The sequence below is a fragment of the Hyperoodon ampullatus genome, assembly GCF_949752795.1.
Source record: "Hyperoodon ampullatus genome assembly, chromosome: 5".
Classification (NCBI taxonomy): Eukaryota; Metazoa; Chordata; class Mammalia; order Artiodactyla; family Ziphiidae; genus Hyperoodon; species Hyperoodon ampullatus.
Window position 1 is genome coordinate 34,291,141 of NC_136918.1, and position 15,879 is coordinate 34,307,019.

General features: G+C 36.0%; 1 protein-coding gene across 1 annotated transcript in view; it reads right to left on the reverse strand.

Moving 5' to 3' along the window:
- LRCH3 (leucine rich repeats and calponin homology domain containing 3) overlaps positions 1–15,879 on the reverse strand; it is a gene marked incomplete at both ends in the record, with an annotated part of 124,185 nt that overhangs the window by 4,190 nt on the left and 104,116 nt on the right. The window contains 5 exon segments of the mRNA XM_079704679.1: positions 2,510–2,587; positions 8,815–8,952; positions 9,626–9,744; positions 11,257–11,364; positions 12,219–12,267. Coding sequence (XP_079560805.1) covers positions 2,510–2,587; positions 8,815–8,952; positions 9,626–9,744; positions 11,257–11,364; positions 12,219–12,267 — 492 coding nt within the window.

The window sequence follows — 15,879 nt, forward strand, 5'->3', positions numbered from 1 at the left end:
CTGTTTTCAAAAGTGATCATTATTACATCCCTGATTTTATTTACAAGTGAAACATAGCAGGTGGTCATGTTTAGGTAAAGGTCATAATGCCCAGAAGTAGGGGAGAACAAAGGAAGAAGAAGAAGTATAGGTTTCTTCTTCCCTCCCATGGCAGAGGGACCTGAGAATGCTAGTTTAAACCTACGAGTTTGTATTTATTCATTTTCCTTCATTTTGTTTAACGAAAATGATCAACTGTTTTAGCAGAAGTAGCAGCATAACAGGAACCCATCTAAAAGTGTTAGTGATGGTGGTGGTGAGACTTGGGTGGAAGGCAGGAGTGGAGAAGGAAGAGGTGGCCCATATGGAATGTCCATTTACTCTTTCTGGTGGGGGGAAAGGGAGGGGAAGGAGGATGTGTCAAGAACTCCAGTCTAAAACCACCCTGGAAAAAATACCCAGTCTTTTTGTTTTTTAGTACCCAGTCTTTTAAAATTGTATTTTTTCTATCTCCTGCCTTCAAATAAATACTGTTAACCACTGCTTGGCAAATGGTGGAATAAAATGCATGCTTTAAAAGGCACACTGTTTTTGATTTTGTTGACCGATGGCGGTTATATTCTAAAAGAATTTCAGTGTATAGACTTTAAATCTGAGACAGATGACAGTTCTGTAAAGCCCAGAGTACATGTACAATGACTGTAAGAAGTCCTTTACCGGTCTGACATAGGCTAAGTGTGCCAGCACGTCTTGCCGTGTGGGGCCGTTTTTAGCACTCTTCTCTCTAGGTATGTGGTGCCTCTTTTTAATCACTCATATTTTTCCTCTGGTCCCATTCCCTGCACAAACCCATGCCACATTCTCTTGTTCAAAGACACTGTGCTATGGAACTGGGGCAGGTGCTGGGCATGCTTGTGATGGTCAGGTAGGATCATCTCAAGTAGGCATAAGGGAAACACTGAATGTTAGAGTGTACATGTGAATATTAGAACCTGCCTGTTGATATGGAGAAATGTATGCTATTTATCTAGAAACCTTATTAATGCTCTCAATATGTTTAAAAATGGTTAGTTCTAAAAGAGATGATGAGCCTTCAGAAAACAATATGATATAAAGGTAATACATTTGCTTTGAATTTGTCCACAGGAACAAAAAAGATCCTTGCTAACTACCACTAAATGTAAATTTCAGTTATTTTATAACTCAGCTTAAAAAATGCAAAAGAAAAAAGTAAAAAATAAGTAGTAGAATCACAATCTACTTAATAAAAGGAGAAAAAACACTCATGGGAATTAACACTGGCTAGTGCAGCTGCTCTGTGGAGCTGGGCTCTCTTCCACTTTGTGAAAGAGCTGAAAGGGAAAGGTGTTCATTGGACAAATGATGCTTTGACCTCCTCAACTCATGTTAGTTAAAGGGAGGAATGGTGAACTGGGTAAAATGAGTCATTGTCAGGAAAAGCCCTTGGGACAAGGGCTTAACTTCGAGAGAAACAGTGGACTTGTTGAGTCCAGGGGCCAATAGTAGGTTTCTGACAGCTAATTAAGAAGGTGATAGAAAAGTGTCATGTTTTTCTCCTTGAATGTTGGACAAAATATGGTGACAAGAACTGTAATGGTTGTAGTTAATGAAAAAAGTATCAAATGGCACCCGTTTTTATTTCTTTAAATTTATCTATATATGTCACTATATATAATATTTTTTAAGAGTGCCACACTTAACATAATTGTTTTTTAAAGGGTAAAAGTTTAACTATTTGTACTATTAAAGGGCAATAAAGCTCTAACTGAGGAACCTGGAAGCAAAAAATCTCAAGAGCAGGACAAGTGACTAGAAATGGCCTCTTGTGTGTTCAGTTCCAAAGGGCTTAGTGGAAGACTGGTAAAGTCTGAATAAAGTCTGCAATTTAGTCAACAGCACTGTCTATGTGTTTATTGGTTTGGATGACATACTATGTTTACATTTATGTTAGATATTAACAGTCCAGGAACCTAGGTGAAGTGTATACAGTATCTCTCTGTGATATTTTTGCAACATTTCTCAAAGCCTAAAATTATTTCAAAATAAACATTTTTTAAAAGCATTAAAGCAAGTGTTAAAAAACTGAAGCCAACTGAAGCATTCTTAAAGCAAGTGTTAAAAAACTGAAGCCAACTGAAGCATTCTTAGTCTGAGATGCACTTACTCTGAAGCACAGAATCTACTGTGTATGAAGTTGTACACAAGTCAATCAGCAAGTGGGGGCGTTTAGGAAAAATCAGAATAACTATTTTTGATTACTTAGCACTAATTACTTACTACAACATATTGAAATTCATGTGTATATGATTTCTTTGCTTGGTCCTTGGAAATAATTAAGGGAAACTGCTCAAAATATAATGACTGACTCTAGTAACACAAAATCTTGTTAGTAATTATCAACTTAGCTCAGAACTAACCTGTAAGATTTTAGATACCTGCATTTCTAAAAGATTTTATGAAAATAATACCCAAATTTATTTAGCAACATAAAATATGATAAATTTATTACCTGAGGTACACCAATTTTTCTGCAAGCTTCGAGGAAATTCTCCACATTTCGTCTGCATTTTGCCATTGTTAATTTAGGCTGCAAAGGAAAGAAAACGTGGTGTTATTAGCAAAGTTTAAAAAAATTTGCTAGCTAAAAATACTCTTGCCAACTGCTTCATAAACTGAATGTTCTAGACCAGAGGGTCAGCAAACTTTTTCTTAAAGGATCAGATAATAAAGTTGTTAGGCCTCACGGCCATATGATCTGTTGCAACTACTCAAATCTGCTAAGAGCTTGAAAGCAACCACAGACAATATATAAACAAATAAGAGTGACTGTGTTCTAATAAAACTTTATTTACAAAAATAGGTACTGGCCTGTGGCCCATAGTTTGCCACCCCCTACTTTAGACATAGGCTTTGATTTTTGTAAGGCAAGTGCTAAATAGAGAAATTTTAGGAGGATGGTTTAATTTTTTTCCACTTTAAAGCAATATACACCAAAGAAAATTTGGAGGAATAACAAAGAAAATTATTACCCACAGCTCAGTCATTCAAATATAATCATAGTTATTAACACTTTGGTTCATTTCCTTTATAATAAAAAAAAATCAATAGCCTTTGCTCATAAATATGTTACAGATGCATCATGTCTCTACTCAATGGTTATATTTAAAATTTTTTAAACATTTGAATTTTAAAAGATTGGATTAAAGAACCATTTTCCAAAGGGTGAAAATTTCCCATAGGAAATTTCCCTAGTCACTAACTAGTAAGCTTGCTTTTCTGAAAAGATCTCTGATGACTAGAACATAGTTGTATCACATGACCTAAAGTGATAAAATTTTTTGCCAAGTGGGTTATCATGTAAGAAAGAAATCTGAATCTCATTTCCCAAAGTGATTAACAAACTCAATTTTTCAAATTCATCTGTTGGTTTACGTATTAGGCATGGAAGCCAAACATTTGCAGGAAATCTGACCTGTGGTTTTTACAAAGCAGATGAAAGCCTGTACCATCTCTAGAAAAAAAACGGTTTCACTTGTGAATATCTGGGTTTTCTTCAAAGATGGAATATCATACTGTTGCCAAGAAGAGAGGAAATAAGATAACTACATAGTAATGGTTGAACGAACTATAATCTTGGCCTGAGAAACGCAGCAGACACTAGGATTGGTTTTATCATAAAAGTTTTATAAAAGGCAACAACTGAGATGGAAGGAGAGTAATAATAATTTTAAAATTTCAAATTGAAAAGCTTTCAAAATTAAGTCTAGAAAGAAGATAACAGGTTTCCATGGAGAGCACCCCTTCTTGCCTATGCCAAGTTCTTCTTTAACTGAGGTAAAAAAGTAAAAAAAAAAGTGAAACATAAATAGAATCAGAATCTGCTTAACAGAAGGAGAAAAACAATCATGGGGGTTCACACTGGCTAATTCACGCTGGAGCTGGGCTACTTCTCTTAGACTTTTTACATGTGAAAGAGCGGGTTTTCATGGTAGAAGTGATGCTATGGTTTTAACTCCTTGCTAGTTAAGAGTTAGGTAAGGTGAATTGAGGCGTAATAGAAAAGTCACTGTGGTGAAAGCTATTGGGACATGGGCTTAGCTTTAAGAGAAACTGGGCAAAGAAAACATAGGACAACTGCTTTTCACTTAGAAGAATTTTTCATTAGCTAGAAACTCCCTCTCCATATACCAGTAGAAATGGAAGCAGAATCAATGCAACTAGCTTCCCTTATTCTGAAGGGACCTTAGCTAAGCTAACCAGGATCTTGATCTGAGTTTGGGAGAGAAGGCTAGGGGCATCGTGTGCACAGGTGGATCATGAATGTGAGACTCTAGCAAATGAAGGGGACCTGGGCATGTCGTTCTATAAAAGAAGGACCCCTACATTTCTGAAACATCTCCCTTAGATGTTGGAAGGGCAGAGTGAAATAGGTCTTACTGCATAGGCAGAAAAACAAGTTTCCTTCTGTGCAAAAGAAAGGATAAAAAGATAGAGTTCGTGTTGCTAAGTAAGAAACTGGTCCAAGAGTCACCACCATTTAAGACAAAAAGAAAAGAAAGCTCAGAATAGTGATCCTGGGGTCCAACTCAGCGTTATCTCTATGAGGAGTACTAGCACCCTAAATGTGTGTGGGTGGGGGGTTGAGGAGTAGAATAAAAAGATTCCTTTGAGATTTCCCCTACAAAGAGCAGAATTCTGACTGATGAAAGGGAAATGGAGTGGGGAACCATCATCTGTCTCCAGTCATTCCTTCTCTTAGCATTTGTCTAAATCCCAGGGATGTAGGTCAGTGTTTCATAATTGGGATACAACTCCTTCTTATAGTCTGATGAAAGCTGTGAATCTACTCTTGGGAAGAATACACATGCATACAATTTTAGGGAGTTCAACAAGTGCTGGAAGCCCTAGAAGTGCATGAATCCCAGGCTACACATCCCCGCTCTGTATGTGTCCAATGGAATGGCTAGTTAAAAGGACCCAGGGGTGTAGACTCCCTATCACTCTGGAGTGTAGAAGGACTCATGATTTTGCCTTAAGTCAAATATCAGAGGAACCTGCTATCCCCAAAAGCTTTTCCAGAACTTCAGATGACATAAAACATGGTTTTGGATGGCCATGTAGAGCCTGTTTCATTTCTGTAATGTACAGCCCGATCTGAATAAGAAATCTTATGTGGGTTTTGGGGAAGAAAGTAAATAATTTCAGCAAGAGGAAAGGAACTAGACTGAAAGGAACAAGAAATAAATGATTTTGCTATTTGAAAATTGAAATGATTCAGCATTTTTTCAGGTCATCTTCCATGGTGATATGGTTCTTTCAATGAGTTGTCACATCACAATATTTGTAATGATTTTTTTATATGATTCAATAGTGCACTTCTAACAATGTGAACTGTACTACTTAAAACCTATGCCTATTGAACAATCTAACAGCAGTTTATCATACATCATAGATCCTCCCAAAATAACAAAGAAAGATGAATTATAACCTAATGGTTACAAGCACAAGTGCCCTTCTGAGTTTCTTTCGAAATACCTGGACTTATGAGCTCCCCTTACAATGAGGGATCATTTCTTGAACTGGGGGGGAAAAAAAGCCTGGTTCATACAGTACATCATGAAAGTGTTTTTTAAGTTACACTCAGAGATCTAATTAGCAGGTTTTCAAAGAATTACAATAAATCACTATGTGTTAATGTAGCAACAAAGAAACTGCTACGGTTTTTCATTTGTATTTGGCTTTAATTTTATATTCTCATCAGGAAAAATCTCTAAGAAAGTAAGTTACAAAGCTCTCTGTATGGCCAGAAGAACAAAATAAGTGGAGAAATAGTCTAATATGAGGGAGAGCAATTCAGTATGAAGGAAAAATAGATATAAATATTTATACTGAAATCTAGTACTGTAACAGTATCCCCATTAAAGCAATATTGACTTATTCATAATAATCAGTATCATAATTTAAAAGTGAGGGTTTTTTTTTTTTTGCTTTTAATTAAAATACTGGATGGTTTTCATCTGGTTGACTCAGAGTCCATTTTTCCACTCCCAAATGTTATAATTTGGGAATTTTTACATACTGAGGTGTTTCTCAACTTTATAGGTCATTTATTAACCCAAAAGATCCCCTCTTAAACAATTTTATTTAGTAGGCCTACTTGCTTTTAAGTGTCGAGGATACTATTTCAGGAAAGACCTCTTTTATTTATTTTACTTTTTAAGAGGAATTCATGTTCTTGAGAGAATGGACCACTTGTAACTCATCTCTGTACCTTTCATCCTGTTCAGAATGCCTACCACTGACTAGCTGCTCAATAAATATGACTAAATGTTGTTGTTGATTTCGTTAGCAAGTTTTAAATGCTCTAATTTCATGTTATATCATGTTTCTTTGACAAGAAGGTCCATGTGTTTTATGTCTCTAAGTGGTTTAACATTGATAAAATAGTTTTATTTTTCCTGTATGTAAATATTTTACATTCTTAAATGAAAGGCACTATGTTTGGGTGATGAAGATAAAGAACCTCAGTCACCCTTACTCTCATATTCCACTTTCTACATGAGCTCCTTGCTACTTCCTAAGTATTTTCCCTGAAAATGAAGAATGATACATTTGTCTTTTTTTATTACTAAAAAAATTTATTTTTCTTAATTCAGTTGACAGAAACTGGGAAGAATGCAAAGTATGAATAAGCCCTTCCCCTTCTGGCGTTGCCAAATAGCATGTCAATTCCTGTTCTCTTAATCACCACCTTTAGGAGCAAAACCAAGTCTTTCAAGTCTTTGGGGGGCATAGTTGATTCGGTAGCGCTAATGTTCCTCTCTGCCTTTTCTACACAAAGCTGAATGCCTGTTTTCTGAGGTCACTAAATAAAAAATGGCTACCTATTTTCTTTAGAAGCAAATGCATGACTCTGTTTTTGGATATGCTAGAGGGGAAAGGGCCATATCAGCCTCTTGGGACCTTGGTAACAAAGCAGCCTTTATAATTAGAATCAAAGGTCCTTGGGAGGCTTAAACGATTTGCATCTGGGGAGGCAGCAAGATGAATGTCCAGAGTGGCAATCTATAGGCCTAGATACAACTGCAATTTGAGTAAAGGATTTGCATCAGGAAGTATGTGCTAAATAACAACAAGTGACCAGAAAATGAGATGAGGGCAAAACCTTTGAAAAGGTTAGACACTGCTAAGCATGTTACAGATGCACAATATCCATTCAGACTCATCAAAAGAGCTGCCACAACATCAAATAATAATCAAATGCAATGTGGAAACCTTGATTACATCCTGTTGTGTGTGCGTACTAGTGAGGGGAGGGGAGCAGAACAGCCATGAATTCTTGGAACAAATGGGGAAATCTGAATGTAACTTGTGGATGCTACTGGTGCCTCACCCAGTGTCTCTTTACTTAGCCTGTGCATCCATCCTCATTTCCTACCCCCACTCCCTGCTGGCTGCTAAGGGCTCAGAGCTGTCCCTTCTCAGTTTCAGCCTGATCCCATAGGGAGCCCTGTGAATGAATCACATCACACTCCCACCTTGAGGAATAGGGCTCAGCCACCACATTGTTCATCCCTGGCTTTAGGCTACGGGTAAGAGCAAGGTGGCCTAGGACAATTCTCAGAAATATTTAGGGGGTAAGGTGTTATAACATCTGCAACTTTTAAATCGTGCAATTAAAATACACACACATATGAACACACATAAATATAGACAAAGCAAGATGGCAAGATGCAGTGAATGTCAGCTCTAGGTGGAGGCTTTAAGGGTATTCTTTGTGTTATTCTTTCAGTTTTTCTGAAGGTTTGAAATCTTTCTTAATAAAAATTTGAAGGTGTGCGCCGCAACTACTGAGCCCACACACCACAACTAGAAAGAAGCCTGCAATGAAGAGAACCCCTGCCACGATGAAAGAGCCACCTGCTGCAATAAAGATCTTGCATGCTGCAACGAAGACCTGATGCAGCCAAATAAATAAATAAAAAAGAATGGAAAAAAATATTTAAAAATTTTGAAGGAAGAAAAAGGAGAGTTGTGTCAATCTAAAACTTGCTCTTTCTCTTGTGGGTTGCCATCCTGATACTGATGTCCATATGTAACCAGCAGTCTAAAAAAAACCTGCCAGTCATCTTGAATGCATATTCTGCCTCATTTTCCACCTGAGGTTGGTCCCTCAATCATGTCACTTCTACCCCTGAAATATTCATCATTCTAAACTACAATTATAATCACATTATTCCTCTCAAATTCTTTCTGTGTTTCCAGATTGTCTACACTAAGATAAACTTCTATCTCCCTGACATGGGACATGAGGCCCTTGTCACATGGCCCTTAGCTTACCTCTCTAGCTACATCCTCTGCCATTTACACCAACACCTTGTGAATGATCTATTCTGAACAACTTAAGAAATCCTTGAATACACCATGATCTTCCTTAGCTTTTTGGTCTAGGAATACTATGCCCAGAATGCGGTTCTCCTTCTCTGTACTGCTGGCAAATTCCTACTCATACATCAAGAGTTAGTTCAAATTTTACCTCCTCTGGGAAGGCTTTCCTGAACTTTCCAGGCAGAGTTGAAGTGGCCCCTTTTTTGTATTCCCATAGCACACTTCTTACATACCTCTTTTATAACATCACACACAGCTGTAAGTTATTGTTTACATGCCTACTTTTTCTCTAGTATAAGTGAGACCCGGAAGGCAGGGGCTGGACTCTATTCATATTTGTACCCTTAGCATTCTACACAGTGCCTGCCTCTGTACTTAACAAATGTCTGATGAAGAGCCAACTTTTTTTAAGCATTATAAACTTACTACAGCTGGTGAGGGAACGTGAATGCTTGGGACAGATCGAGGCCGCACATGATTGGCCAAATGGCAAAGAACAACACCATCGGTTAGAGCTGCTCCAAGATCACAAGGCAGAGATACTTTTAACCGGTACTCAATATGCTAAAAGAACAGGAAAATGTGAAATATATTAATTCAAGAGTGGCTGACACACAGGACATAATGGAGTCACAATGGAATATTTTAAATTAGAAATCAAGTTAAAAAGCAAATAACTTAAGTACCACAATCTCTATTTTATCTTTCTATCCTAAGTCAATAACTTAAGGAGATCATATATATATATATATATATATATATATATATATATATATATATATATATATATATATGGCAGCCAGGTGACAGTGCTGCAAAGTTCCACAACAGAATTCATTTATAATTTTCTGACTAAAAAACAAAAAATAACTAGATCCAATTTTAAAATAAACACTATGTATGATGTAAGTGTGGTATGTATCAATATATGTATATGTGTACATACATATGAATTATTATTACTCTAACAAGATTTCTTTAAATCATGAGGCAGAAAAAAATTTTAAATGAGTAGGGTCAGGGGTTGAGCTTTATGGAATAACCCATCTCATTTTCCTAGTAAATAAGTGAAAAAATTCATCACACAATGGGCATCACAGCACACAATGGGCATCACAGCACACAATGGGCACTTGTTGATTCTATTAAAAATTATAAGTCAAATGAACAAGTGATGCCAGGATTATGGGCTACACCAGGATCACTGAAAAGTGTAATTCAAAGGCAATGTACATACTTTCCGTAGTTGATCTATTAATTCCAGCTCTTCTTCTCTCTGTCTTGAATTCTGTCTTGTTACCGGATCTTTAAAATCAGTGGTAGGTGCAGAAGATGAAAGAAGGGGTGACGCATGACCTAAAAAATATTGGTATGTAAGATAGAAAGGCGACTGCCAGTGCTGCAAAAATACTCAGATCCACCTGATCACAGTTTCCTTGAAAGTACAGCACTTTCTACTTCTGGGCTGACCTTTTAAAAAAAGTTTTTATTACGGAAATTTAAAAATATGCACAATAATAGGGAGAATAGTATGAAAAACTACCGAATGTCCATTACCCATTTGGCTCAACTACTTTGTGTGTTTGATTACATCCATTTAAAAATGTTTCTATTGAAAAATATCGCATGCAAAAAATTAGACAAATCATAAGCAGAGAGTTGAATAAATTATCATCACAAAGCAGACACAAGCAAGTCAATAAATGCAACATTACCAACACACAGGAGACCCTCTCATGTTCCCTACCCATCAGTATCAGTACCCAACAGTTACTTCTAGTACCAGAGGTTCTAACTATGTACCTCCTGGCTTCTAACACCACAGATTAGTTCTGTCCATTTTTGAACTTTCTACATATACAACCATATATATGTGTGTATGTTTTTATGTTTGGCTTCTTTTGATCAGCATTATAAGATTTATCCACGTTGCTGTGTATATTAATGTGTTCATTTTCATTGCTTATTTAGTATCCCATTGTACAAATATACACAATTATTTATCCATTCTATTGTTGATGGACATTCAGTTTGGGGCTATTATGAATAATATTGCTATGAATAATTTGGACATATCTTTTGGTACAGATGTGTACATATTTCAGAAAGCAAAATTGCTAGTCATAGGATATACAAGGGTTCACTATTAGCAGATAATGTAAACAGTTCTCCATGCTAATTAACAATCCCACCAGCAGTGCATCTCTGGTTTGAGTTTAAATCTCACTGTGAGTGTATCTATCAGTTATGTTAAAAATAGTTATTTTGGGAGTGAAATGTCTGCTTCCACTTCTAGGTAACTTCTTTGGGGGTCAGGCAGAAATTTGCCACATTAACTAAAAACCATGAGACTAAATAGTTTTTTTTTTTTTTTAATTACTGATTCATTTCTTTAACAACACAGAAAACAGCTTTTACCAACAGAAAAATCTGAAGAAGAGCACACTACAGAGAGAAGGGACATTCCCTGAAGCCCTGAAAGAGTAATTTTTTTGTTCAAACACTATAACCTGCTTTTAGGTGGTACTGAGAAACTTTCTGACCAAAATGAATTCAAACAAGATTAAGATTCTCTTCCTTTAATATCAGTGAGATCACAGACAAACGCAGAGTTTATAACTTTTGCCTTGGTGACATCTCAGGGTAGAAGTTTATTTATTTATTTGTTTGTTTGTCTGGCCTCACCGCGCGGCTTGCGGGATCTTAGTTCCCTGACCCACGGTTGAACCAGGGCCCTGGCAGTGACAGTGCAGGGTCCTAACCACTGGCCTGCCAGGGAATTCCCAGGGTAGAAGTTTAAAAGTATGTAACGTATAATGTCATTGTATAACCCCCCCCACCAATGCCCCTTTCAGCACTGCCACCTACCTTTATTTGTTTCTGCCCTGACAGCTCCTCTGAAAAGGAAGCTTTCAGGGCGCTGGGCCTGGTTTCTCTGAATAGCAGCAGGAAAAGAATATGCAGGGGAATGATGAACTGAATCAGCATGGAAAAGCAAAATAAGATTAAAGAAGATGGAAAAAATTAAATATAATAACAGACACATGACAAAAGTTCAATAAATGGCAAATGAAGAAAAAAGTTAAATATTGCAATGATATAAAATGATAATTTTGTTTATTAATATAAAATCTGGTATAGAAAAGTAACCTCCAGGACTTCCCTCATGAGCCAGAGGTTAAGACTCCACGCTCCCAATGCAGGGGGCCCAGGTTTGATCCCTGGTCAGGGAACTAGATCCCACATGCCACAACTAAAAGATCCCGCATACCGCAACTAAAAATCCCACATGCTGCAACTCAGACTCGGAGCAGCCAAATAAATAAATACTTAAAAAAAGAAGAAAAGAAAAGTAACCCTGAAAGTGGGAGGGCTGCTTGAATGTATTTTTATTTTTATTTTTTTTGCGGCTGGGCCACGCAGCTTGTGGGATCTCAGTTTCCCAACGAGGGATTGAACCTAGGCCATGGCAGTAAAAGCCTGGAATCCTAACCACTACACTACCAGGGAAATCCCTGTTTGTATGTATTTTTAATTGTCATGTTACTTTTGGTATATCAATAAAGGCAAAATGAATGTTAATATATTAAATATAGTCTCTTACAAACCTACAGCTCTGCTAGCTCTTGCTCATTTTTTCATATCAAATGGCTGAGTGGTTGAATGACTAGATGAATTAAAAAGTGAAAAATGTGCAGAGTTCCCAATTTTGTGCCTGATTTCTCATTTCAGAAAAGGAAGCCACAGCCATCTAAGGAGTAATTTATCAGGAAAATCCTGGTAAAGAATTATAATTGGGATGTGGTTAATTGCACTTTTGTGTCTATTACCTGTTTCTGTTGTAGGTGAACTTGATATAGCATTAGATCTGTGATCATTCTGTGGAGAAACATAGATACATCAATAATTATTATTCAAGAAGAGGCACTTTCCACATTTATGGAAAGTACCTCTTTCCACATTTGGGATTATATCAATAAAAGAAAAAAAACATGCAACTCTCCTCCAAAATTAAGTCTAGAAATGAGAATTTGGTATAATAATTCTGAATATTTTTTAAGGCCAAACTTTTCTTAAAATTAATTTTTATTGGAATACAGTGGCTTTACAATGTCGTGTTAGTTTCTACTGTACAGCAAAGTAAATCAACTATATGTATACATATATCCCCTCTTTTTTGGATTTCCTTCCCATTTAGGTCATCACAGAGCATTCAGTAGAGTTCCCTGTGCTATACAGTAGGTTCTCATTAGTTATCTATTTTATACATAGTATCAATAGTGTATATATGTCAATCCCAATCTCCCAATTCATCCCACCACCCCCCAAGGCCAAACTTTATTTATTCCAGAGAATACAAGATTTATGTAATGCATTCTCTAAAGATAGTCCTATTATATAACAGGCCTTTCCTACTGTGAAAAATGAAATCATCCTAAGGCAGAAAATTTTATTGGAAAATGTATAGAAGAGAATAAAATTTTATTTTATAATAGTATTTTGCTGGCATACTTTCTAAAGTATTCCTACCCCCCTCCTTGAGTAATGTTTTAAGAAAGAGTGATGAAGATTTCTTCATTTCAGTTAGGAAATGAGGTATTTAAAGATGATAGCTGTATTTTGAGACTAGTATTTGAATCCAAGATGTTTTTAATTTATTGACCAAAGGAACTGTAAAGGAGGAAGAACTAGCTCAACTGGTATAGAGTGTACCTAAAAAAAGGGAATGGAGTTAAGCTAATTTAAAAGGAAGTGTTGGTTAGCTGGGTTAAAAATACTGAAGACTTGGCAGAGGAGTAGAATCAAGAAAAGCTAGAATAACAACAGGTTTTCAGGCCTTGATAGCTAGTTATATTCAATAATCATTGAGCTGTACTCAATAATTTATGATAACTGAGACATTTTTGAACAGAATGACTTTAAAACACACACACAAATACACACACACATACACACTCCCATGCTTTTTTCTCCCTTTTGGTTTTCAATATTTTCAGAAATCTTTTATCTGAAGTTGGAGTTGGGTCAGGTGAGATTAATGATGACAGGAAATTTTAACTGCTATAAATAAATAAATAAACAGAAGCCATGCTGTTGAGAAAATTCTTGGACTGATCTGAAAGACAATTCTGTGGTAATGATTCCTTGGTTTGATACTCTTAGGCCAAGAACTAAGACTTAAAAAGTAAGCTGCACTCCTGAGTGAAGCAATGTATTACATCTTCATTAGTGAAAAAGACAACATGTTCATCAAGTTTAAAGATGCCAATAAACTAAGTTTAGGATGCTGAGAAGAAGTGAAAATTTAAATAACAAATTTAATTTAAAATAAGAGCAACAGGGACTAGTAAAAGGAATAAATGGGCCAATGAGGCAAAAGCTGGATATCTTTTTAAGTAAACAAAATACTATCCTTATTTTCAAGGAAGATGAGGTAGGAAGGAGAAAGCTAGGACCAATGGTACAAACAGAAAAACATAAAAAGTAGAGATTATTCCAGATACAGAGGAAAAAAAATTTTTTTTTCATTTAAAAAGGCCTATTACAGTGAGATAGACTAGAAACATTAACATATTTAGGAATAAAACAATAAAGTTATTAGACAACTCTATTAGATTAGAAGGAAGAGCTGAAACACATTCCACTGAATGGCAGCAAATGTTCTCTACCTCCAGAAATACCAAAAGATAACATACAGTTGGGTGTAATGAAAAACAAAGCCAGAAAAGAGGGGACTTACAAAATGGTGATTTTATTGAAACTATAAATCTAACTGCTTACATTCTAGGATACTGAAATAATTAGTTCAAATCACGCTGAGGCCACTGACTAGTATATCTGAGAACTTTTGGAGAACTGGAGAGCAAAAAATGGAAACTGATACAAAGTCAACTTTTAGTGCCTATTTAAGCAACAAAAGAAATAAAATCATGCCTAAATATAGTATATACCTGCTGCAAAGTAACTGAGATACCAAAAAATAAAGAATAAATATTTTTAAACTAATCATTTGACAGTGCAGCAGGTCTGACAGGAAGAATGTTAGACATTACACAACTTCTGGCACATTCAGATTTGGCCTTACTCAACTATAATTCTAGGGGAGGATAAGCCCCAATGCCCTAAGGTATCCACTGAGCGTAATGAATTAACTTTTCTCCTATATACCTAGAATGGTACTAGTTATACACCTTCCTTGAAAAAATTTTGAAAACAGTCCCTCAAATAATTTTCTTTGTAGTTCAAATAAGGAACCTAGCTGAGAAAGGCTAGCAAAAGGTTAATATAGAAGAGAATTATAAAGTTTTTTCAGGAGTCATCCAGGTATGTGTAGCTTCAATAATAACCAGAGAGAAGGTTTATCAGGTTTACAGATGTTATAAAGTTGGGGTCAGCATTTAGAAGGACATGATGCAAGAATCTGAAAGTATTCCGGGAAATTAGAAAATTTTAAATGTTCGAAAAGCAAAATTAAGTATTTAGGAAAACAACAGATACAAAGTTTAGAAATTAATTATCATTTAGGAATATAACTAAAACATCTGAGAATTACAATGGATACAGAGAAAAATGAATACCAAAATGGAAAAAGCCAACCTAATGCTCAGCATAAGACGTGAATAACCCTTGTTTCATGCTCAGTACCACATGGGCTCTAATGAGGGATATATTTCTAGTTGGGAACTCTGGAGCCAAAATGGGGGGCAGAGAACTTGTGAAAGTTCATAAGGACAAACAGGCTAGGAAAGGCACATAAAAGGGCCAAAGCTTATTTACAGAGAAGACAAGGGTGGCATCATAATAGTTTTCAAATATAAAGATTCTCCACATAAGGACTGCTAAATAACTAGAAAATCTCCACTCTGGAAAGAAAAGAAGAAATAGGTGTAAACCACAGAAGGACAGATATAAGTTAGACAAGGAGAGGACCTTGTTGACAGTCAGGATTATGAGTCATTTCTTAGGTATCATATGATAATAAGTATGGAATTACCATCCCTAGAGGCCTTTAAAAAATAAAATACCACAGGTTTTTAATTTAGACTTCCAGGCCATATAATCTCCATTGTAACTATTCCTACTCTGCTTTTAAGTGCAAAAGCAGCCATAGACAAATGGGAGTGGCTGTATGTCACTAGAACTATTTACAGAAACAGGTGGCCTAGGGACCATATCTTGCTGACCTCTACTGTAATAGGGTTTTGGCAGTGACACTTTGGGGGACTGATACTCAAATTATTTTGCATGCACATCAGACAACAGAGTTAACTCAATATCATATATTAACCAAAGTAACATAGTAACTCATGACAAAAAAGCCCCAACCCTTTGATAAGAAAATTAGAAGGACATTTCAAACAAAAATCTCAATACAAAGAATTAACAAAGGCTCTATGTTTCTGGCATAATAAAACTTCCAAAAAATTTCAAGTGAAATTAATGTTAAACTTAGTTTCATAAGCTTAGTTATATTTCATACAATCCTAGATT